General features: G+C 36.0%; 1 protein-coding gene across 1 annotated transcript; it reads left to right on the top strand.

The window, feature by feature from the left end:
* Nucleotides 1-543: 543 nt before the first annotated feature.
* On the top strand, nucleotides 544-5,680 carry LOC143590962 (formin-like protein 5). Its single transcript, XM_077071298.1, has 6 exons — nucleotides 544-663; nucleotides 1,022-1,508; nucleotides 2,134-2,563; nucleotides 3,201-3,400; nucleotides 3,822-4,057; nucleotides 4,844-5,680. The coding sequence occupies exons 1-6, from the start codon at nucleotides 544-546 to the stop codon at nucleotides 5,678-5,680; spliced, it is 2,310 nt and encodes a 769-aa protein (XP_076927413.1).
* Nucleotides 5,681-9,876: the final 4,196 nt, after the last annotated feature.

Consider the following 9,876-nt stretch of genomic DNA (forward strand, 5'->3'; position numbering starts at 1 on the left):
GAGAATTTTACTCTACGGGAATAGGATAGTCCTTGGTTGGTCACCATGCGGGGTCAACCGACTGGACCATTTTTCAATTAACTTTTTAACCGATTTACATTTTTACTTCTAAACTTTAACTGAGTTACCATGTATAATATACGTCCCCGAAGTTTAATAAAATTTTTTTATATTTTTTCTTTACTTAACTAATAATTTTTGGTTATAATTTGAAATGTTTAATTAATGAGAAGTAATAATTTCCCACCAAGATTCAAATTCAGGTTTTGATCGGTGGCTGTGATTCATCGTCTCCACCAAGAACAATTATATTTCATAATAATTATCTTTAAACAAGGGTTTCCGGATAATCAATTATTCACACCAGCAGATGGTACACAAGCAATCAATTTTGCCCTATCAAATTATTGCAATACTTATTGGCTGGCTATTTGTCTCATTTTTTCTTTTTTTTTTCATCTGAAATTTTTTGAATTATTATTATGTGGTTTGGTGTGATTGTATCATGCACACAACATTGGATGAAATGGGATCGTGAAACTTATGGGCGTGATCATCGTAAGGGTCGGTATATTTCTGGCTGCTGTTTTTTGCATGTTTCTCACCGCTGGTGCTGTTTCTCAAGGATTCGTCAAGGAACGAGAAATAGATGATGAAGATACCGTATGATTCATTCCTTTCCTTTTATTCATAATTCTTGTTTTGCATATACTGCTTTTCTTCATCTTCAATATGATTACAATACTTGTGCTTCATATGATCATATCCAACATACATTTGTGTTCTAGCATTTAGAATGGCCCTATAGTTAGACTTCTAGTTTTATATAGAGCTTTCTGTGGGTCCCATGCACACTCATTATCAAACTCGTTGTTATGATGGATAATAACACGTTAATCGTTTCAACAACCGGAATATTATACATATTAGAAAACAAGATTTGTTTTCAAGCACATTGGATCAAGCCCTTCAAAATGTCTAAGATATCATTGCTTTATCTAATGGGATGTTTTTTGTCCAGGCAGAGAAAGTATGGATATGCTGTAGGAAAGAGCTTCAACAAATGGCCGAAACTATTCAAGATTTTAAGCATAGCCCAAAACCATCAAGAAAGATCCTAAAACGGTCTCTTTTGTTGTATTTAAATTCTAAAAGATCCTCTTCATCTAGTGCTTCTAGCAGAGATGAATGTGAAGAATGCGTATCTAAACTCTATGATCATAGTATCCAATCAAGACACTCTCATCACCCTCAAAGGCGCCCAAACGGCCCATTGGGCTCTGCCCGAAAAGAGGCATCCCCTGCCCGGAAAGGTTATATACGACTGGAATCCCAAAACAAGCCCCCTGATCATGTGATACTGATCGGGATTGCTGTTTCAACTGCTGTGGCATCACTTGCCCTTTTTGTTCTGTTTTTATTTTGCTGTCTTGGAGCCAAAGAGCAGAAACCGGAATCCAATTTTGAAGAAAAGGACGAGAACCCTGTTGTTGACATAGGCATTTCTGGTAATTTATTTTGTTATGACCGAGAAATCATTGCATAACTTATGACTAGATGTGGCAAAACGGGTGGGTTGGATAGTGGGTCAAAATAGGTTCATGTCTAAACAGGTTGAGGCTTGACATTTTAAAGCTTTTTGCTTAATAACTAGGGTGTCAAGTATGATTGCATAATTTGTATTATTTAAATAATAATATTATCATCTGAGTATGGTTATTTTGTAGGTTTTATGCATTAAAAACACACATCGGGTGACTATTCATTTTGTTATTCTATTTAACCCGTTTTCTGTTAATCTATCTTTTTAATATGACTGAAAACACCGATCCTTCACTAAAAGACTGAACCGAAATAACCGAATCCAAACAGAAACTGCCGACTAGGTTTTATGTTTTCGTAAAAACTGAACTTTCTGTTTGGTTTCGGTTTTACATGTAACAAAAACCAAACCGAATTTTATGGATGCTGCTATAGATATGCCATCCCACCTGTTATGTGGTCTGCATAAGTTCTAACGCAATACACCACTCAGTTTCAGTAAAGTACACAGACTGTATAAATTTCTCAAACCATCTTAAACGATTCATATAACAGCTCGTATAAAACCTTATATAAAAGTTATCATTTCAGGTACTTCTCAAACATCCAATGCGGTTGAAAGCAATAAAAATTCGAATAATTCACCGAGCGCAAACAATTTTTCGGGCAATGCAGCTTCTCAAACACCAGAAGCTGGAAAACTGCCACTTCCACCAGGAAGAAGACCTCCTCCGCCATCGCCATCTTCACAACCACCGCCACCGCCTGCTGCGCCACCTAAACCTCCTGCCCCAAAAGCACCACCACCACCGCCACCAGGTGGTGCTCGCCCGCCTGGTCCACCAAGACCAGGTAATATGAAACGACCACCTGGCCCGCCACGTGCTTCTGGAAATGAAAACGATCTATCTGGAAGCTCTAATAGTTCAAAAACCAAGTTAAAACCGCTCTTTTGGGACAAGATGAACATGAGTCCTAATCAATCCATGGTTTGGAATGAAGTTAAGGCAGGATCGTTTCAGTGAGGCTCTACACTCATATTACTCATTTATTTACGATTGGGTTGATCTGGATTGTTTGAATTTTAAACGGGTGAAAAAAATAGCTAAAAATGGAACGGCTGTCTAGGTTTGTAAACGAACATAAAAAGTTTTAATAACTTTTTCGGCCCAACGCATTTTTGTTCACATTTACTTTTAACTGGTTATAACTCAGTTATGTTCTGTTATGTACATTCGTGAACCGTTCGATTATACTCTTAACGAACAAACATAAACAAAACAAACACAAACGCTTTCAATTTCTCAACAAACGCACGCGGACAAGAAAACCTTGTTCGTATATAATCGTTTGTTTGATTAAAATTACACGAACATGCCCCGTTCGTGTTCGTTCAGTTTGTTTACAAGCCAACAGGTGTGTAATGCATACAACCTCCTAAATCATTTATTTAAATATTTAGATATTGTTGTAATATTTCTATTTCTGAATCATAAATAAACACATTAGTAGTTTCAAAAAAGTTGAAAAATCAGATAATGTGTGTTAGCACATCACCAGTTTTTAGTAACTCATACTAAAACGATTGCCCGTCTTGACCCGCTACTCAACCCACCCTCCAGTTAGACAAAACTAAAGAAGTCTGTTATAATAAACAGATTAGATGAAGAGATGATGGAAAGTCTATTTGGTTTTGGTGTTACTCATGGCAAGGGCAATAATGGGAAAGCCAAATCAAACTTGAATTCTCAACCAAAGTTTATTCAGATTATTGATCCCAGAAAAGCACAGAATTTGGCCATTACTCTAAAAGCGTTAAGCGTCACAACAGAAAAAGTCTGTAGTGCCCTCAAGGAAGGTAACCCTTGAACTAGCTTAATTCAAATTTATAGTTTTATGCAGTTCGTTCAATATCACTTGTTCGTGCAGACTGTAGTTACTTTAGCGGAGGTGGCAATTTCGACCACCCGTTTTCTTAACAAAGTGCATTGTTAATGCATACTACCATTGGTGTAATAAACTTTTTTTAAACATATATAAGTTATTAATTATTTATAAAAATTATCTAAAACTGTGGATAAAAAAGTTGTTGCGGGTCAAACCAACCTGACCAGATTTGACCCACGTAAAAAATTACCTGTTTCGGCCCGTTTGACCACCTCTATTTTGTCAACAAGTAGCAGTGCACTTTGACTGAATTGACTCAGTTCTAGTTCATTAAGGGTTTACTTTGTCATGATCAACTGCTTATTTTTTTGCTGATATGAATACACTTTCAGGTACTGATCTTCCTGTACAGCTCATTACAACTTTAATTAAAATGCCACCAACCCAAGAAGAAGAAGTAAAATTGCGGTTATATGGCGGGGACCTTGGGCTTCTTGGGCCAGCTGATCATTTACTTAAACTCATGATTGAACTCCCGTTTGTGTATAAACGTCTTGAAGCTTTGTTGTTCATGAGCTCTCTTAACGAGGAATCTTCTCCGCTTAAAAACGCCTTTGAGACTTTAGAGGTGCAGTACGATCTTTATGTAAAGGGGGTGCTTGGACACGCGCATTGACACGCATTCAAACATCATCTTTGAAACCACATTTTGTTACAATTATCTGATCCTAATTATTTATTTTAAGCACGCATCCCATCTAGGGCTGTTCAAAAGGCCATGGCTCGCTTGAAAAAAGCGTGCTCGAAATCGGCCTGTTTGTGAATAAGTCGTCCCAAGCCGGCTTGGTATGTAAACAAGCTGAGCCTGAGCCAAGGTCAGGTCGGCTCGTGGCTCACTTCTTAGTTGGCTTGTTGGCTCTTTAAATTAAAGCCCAAATTTTTATATTTACACACACGCACGCGCGCACACACTCACACACACACACTCACTCTTACACACACATATGCATGCATGCATACATACATACATATACACACACCACATATATACATATACATATTATGAATTATGTAGTTTATAAATATTCCATTTATATGTTACATATATTACTTAATATTTATATATATATTAATATGTGTAAAATTTAAAACACTTAACAAAATTAAAAAAAACTTGAAAAATAAACAAGTCGGCTTGACAAGATACGAGCTGGCTCGAGCTCAACATTTCAGCTCGTTAAGATAAATGAGCCGAGCCAGCTTGGCTTGTTTTGTAACGAGTCTAACTCGAGCGCTGTAAACGGCTCGTTTCTCGTTTACAGCACTAATCCAATATCCCACTGGTTGCAATGCTATCCTTTTCACAAATGGCTATTTTAACCTTACATCACAATCTTTAAACCACCTTTGGCAGGTAGCTTGCACAAAGCTTAAAAACAGCAGACTGTTCCTTAAACTCCTAGAAGCCGTTTTGAAAACAGGCAACCGTATGAACGTTGGCACATACCGAGGCGGTGCCCAGGCGATTAAGCTCGACACCCTCCTAAAACTCTCAGACGTTAAAGGCACAGACGGCAAAACCACGCTCTTAACATTTGTAGGACAAGAAATCATCCGGTCAGAAGGAATAAAAGCGGCCCGAAAGCAGCAAACAACAACCGAACAGCCGCCTGAATATTACTGCAAACTCGGGCTTGATGTCGTTGCCCAGCTAAGCAATGAGCTGCAGGACATTAAAAAGGCTGCAATGATTGATGGTGATTATGTCACATCAACGGTTTTGAAACTAGGAAACATGTTGGGTAAAACAAAGGATTTGGTAACCAATGAGTTGAATACATATGAAGAAGCAATGGAGTTTTGCGAAGCGTTTAACGGGTTTATGGAGCATGCAGAAACCGAGATCACGTGGATGCTTGAAGAGGAGAAGAGGATCATGGCTCTGGTCAAGAGCACAGGGGATTATTTTCATGGGAACTCGGCTAAAGACGAAGGCATTCGGTTGTTTGTTATTGTGAGGGATTTTTTGAAACTGTTGGATAAAGTGTGCGTTGAGATTAAGAAAACTAATGAGATTAATAGTAAAAGGAAAGATACTCCAGTTGGTAAGAAGGAATCTTTGTCGAATGAAACGCGGCAGCAGACGTGGGTTAACGTTCGTGATAAATTGTTTCCGGGTTTGAAAGGCAAGAAGATGGATTATTCAACTTCAGACGAGGATGAGGATGAGGACGAGGACGTGTCTCCTTAAACGGGTAATGGCTGGTTCTTGTATCAACATTAACGGGTCAAAACTGAATCGGGTTATTGAGTTAGGGGCGTTCATTATTTGAATTGGGCTTGAATGACCCGAAATTCAAACCAAAATGAATTTGCATAGTGAATTTGGATTTGAGTTTCAGGTTATTCGAATTGAACCCTTATTCGAACCGAATTTTTATATAATATATGGGCCTTTGGGTTCTGTCTAAATTTTTTTGATATTATATATAATTAGATATTAGTTCAGGGACTTTTTTTTTTAATAATTTTGAGTTTTTAAATTTTTTTTATTTTCTTTTCATTTGGTTTATTCTAATAGAACCAAATTCAAACCGAATTCAAATACGCTTATTTGAATCAGTTTTTGCGAATTCTATTCGAATTTGAATGCGGTTTTAAAACTTTCAAAATCGAGCTTGCCCATTTCGAATAACCCGAATTCTAGTTGATGAACACCCCTAGATTGGGTTGGAACAGATATTGTCCATTTCTTTACTAAAATTATAATTAATTATCGCGTTAATCAAAAGCAATATTATTACATCGTAGATTCGTAGTCTAAATATTTAAATACGAATGATTAAAAGGTTTTAAGGGCTGCCATTCAAAAAAAAGGTTGTAAGGACTAAAACTTAACTTTAGCCTACTTTCATTTCATTTGACCCGTTTCCTTTTTATATGTTTGACCTGTTTGACCCGTTTGAGATAAAACAATGCCCATTTTTGTTCTTGGTAGTCCCATGTTGGATGTTTTATCATGCCAGCCAATCCTTCTCTTGATCAAGATCTAGTGCATCGACAGACCGCCTATTTTCCAGAACATTTGAGACCAATAACTTCCAGAAACCAGGACCAGATCTGATCCCCGGTCCACAAGACGGTTATGAACCCATTCAACAAGTGAAAAACATTCTAAGAAGTATTTTGGAAGAAATGCCAATGCAGATACTGTGTACATTCTAATTTATTGTAAACTGCAACAACGACGTGTAATGCTTCAAGCCTGATGTTTATCATCAGTCATGTCCAGTTGACCTCTTTCAAGTTGAACATTTTCTAAACAGTTATTGAAACTAATGCAGTTTTATGATCATCCATGCCCGGTTATTTACCCGGTTTTAGTATTGCCTACCCAGTTTGGTTTCATTGATTTACAGATATATGTGGCTTATGGTATAAAATCTTTGTTTATTTTGCCAAACTTAGAAGTTAAAATAGTGTTAGTAAAACAATGGTGGACATCTCAAATCCTAATGCTTCTAGTCCTGCATATTTTGCAGTATACAATTTCTATTTATTTTCTTTGATATTTTTTTATTTATAATATGTTTATAATTATTATTAGTGAAAAGAAATTGAGGGATTCCGTACATTCATCTAACAATGACGATCCATACATCATATATATAAATATATATATATTACATGGATATAGCTCAACCTAAAAGCCCATTAACAATGGGCTCAACCTATGGGCCTAAATGTCTGGATTCATAACACTCTCCATTTGACATTTTAAATTATAACTTTTACTCGGTTCTTCAGGACCGATATTAACTGATACTACATGATCAGTTATGCTGCCTTATTAAAACCATGTTAAGAAAACCTAGTGAGATAAAATTTGGTTAAGAAAAAAGAGTATAACATATATATTTCTTCCCCTCAAATTTATATAATCTCTCAGCCTTTAGAAGCCAATCTTCTAGGCTTGTTGCTTGACTTGATTTATGATATAGTTGTGTAACCAGAACTCTACAAGATGTATTGTCTTCATATATGGTCTTCGAGTCCTTGATTTGGTCTAAGCTGCATGCCTCTTGTGTGTGTAGGGACATTGACCTCCGAAAGCTAAATCGACTCTAAATTGTGCTCAAGCTTTGTGCGAGTTCAATAGATTTACTGCATATATAATTATAACATTGGACTATGCATTTTGTTACTAGACAAAAAGAACATGTCATGACTCTCTTAAAGAGATCAACTTATCATTTAGTACTTTTATTAAAAACCTTGCTAGGAAAACCTAGTTGGACAAAACCGTAGCTAAGAAAAAAAAAATTACATCATGTAATTTACATAATAAACAACATGATTCAGGAAGATATTGAACCGGTACTTCAGGTCCTATATGATGAATTAATGCTACTGGATTAGTTATGTTGTCTTATTAAAAACCTTACTAAGAAAACCTAATAGGAAAAACTTAGCGAAGGGAAATATAGTGCAACGTGTTGGAATAAACACCAAAATTTCACTAGCACATATATTAATAATGCAATATTCAGTCACGTGATATTTACAAGACATATTAGGGCGTCAATCGCATTTAACCATGGTATTTCTTGACCAGGTACATATTCCCCTCTTCTTGGGGGCGGTAAGGATCCATATGTAGGTCTAGCGATCAATCAATTATGAGTGTCCGTGAATCTACTTTGTTCATATTAAAATATGTTAACATCTTTTAAGATGTAACTTGATTGATGACATATATACAGTTGCATATATTCTCAAACTGCAAGTTGAGGTAATTTATTCGTATCAAGTTCTTTTATTACATAGTTTTCTCTTAAGTGGGTTGATAGAGTCTCTCGATGACGAAAAACATCATCATTGTAAATTAAGATTATAGCGAACCGTTAAGAGTTTTATTTTGATAAATACATATGAGTGACTTCCGTCAATTTTGGTTATTTGTTTACGCGATGCGCCCAAGAACTTGTGCAGCTGCAGCTTTGTGTTTAGCTCGTGTTTCAGCTCGTTTTTTATTCGTTTATCTCCTAATTTTCAACCTAATTTCATCTAATGTTCAAGTATTTGGTTCTAGAATATTTCTAAGCATATTCTATCATCAATCTACGAATTTTATCAACTAATCTAAGATAATTATCAACTTTGAGTGTTTATCTTGTTTATTTTTGAATTTTAAACAAAGTTTAGTGATTTGTTGATAAACACTATGTGAAACCCCGTAAATTGAGTCATTTCCCGTAGAATCACTAAACATGATTTTTTACGTTAATTCCCTCTAGATTAAAACTTTTCAAGTTTAATCACAATGAGTCTAGTATAAGCCCACATATGCGCTATACATTGCATATAAGTAATTTATTTTTTTAATTACTTGAACTTACGAAACTTATCCGATGGATGGACGCTGGTGATATTTTGTTTTTAACGACTTGAAAGTATAATTAAGCGAGCCAGGAGGTTCAGTCTCATACAATTTTATTTTATAAATATTTTTATTAAATATGGACGACGAATACGAAACAATTCTTTGAGTGTTTATTATATTAGCTTTTCGAATTATTATAGATTGGCGCATGGGCTTGTAAACTCATATATTGGTAAAAATACATATATGTATAGAGTTATCTATCATACGTTTAATATCTAAGCATTATAGATTATCATCAAGTTAACTAATCTATCTCTATTACATTTTAATTAGCCTAATGTGGGTAGTGAATTTAAATGATAAATAAAAGTATAATAATAAGAACAAATGAACAAATGCTATGCTTGATCTTGCAAGGTAAAACAAGAAACCAAACTCTTATAATTACCATACACAAAATCATTCTTACCCCTTCCATCATCATTCTTTTATATAAAATTTGGTACAAGCTATTGGTCAAAGATAATTCACATCTCATATATCAAATTCTTTACCAACCCAACCTACCCCCTGTCTTCTCTTTTCCTTCATCTAAAGCTGATCCATTAGTACACACTCACCATATCCTTGCTTTGATTATTAACCAACATTACACTCCATCTATCTAAATATTTTAAATTCATTATATTACAAATTCCATATAATACAAACTCTTGTTGCAAACAACAACCATTACCAATCACATGAAACTCTTTCACCCTCTCTGTGTTAACACCATCAGTACCACCATAACAACCACCCAAACACCAACCTGCCATCACCATCTCCGGTGTTCATGACAACCCACAAAACCATCACCGCCACTGCCCTCCTCCTCACGGCAACTGAGCAACACCAACAGCGATCACCTTATTTTCGTCCACCGTAACGCAACCGTAATGTCACCATAACACGAACCCAGCGCACCACCACCAACCACTAAACACTCTCTCGCTCCATCTCCATCTCGTAACGCCACCGCGACGTCACCGCAACACCATCACCAACCCATCGCCACTAAC

Source organism: Bidens hawaiensis, unplaced genomic scaffold (genome assembly GCF_021521415.1).
Source record: "Bidens hawaiensis isolate Kalapana, Puna unplaced genomic scaffold, B.hawaiensis_p1.1 tig00039097_1, whole genome shotgun sequence".
In the NCBI taxonomy this organism is placed as follows: Eukaryota; Viridiplantae; Streptophyta; class Magnoliopsida; order Asterales; family Asteraceae; genus Bidens; species Bidens hawaiensis.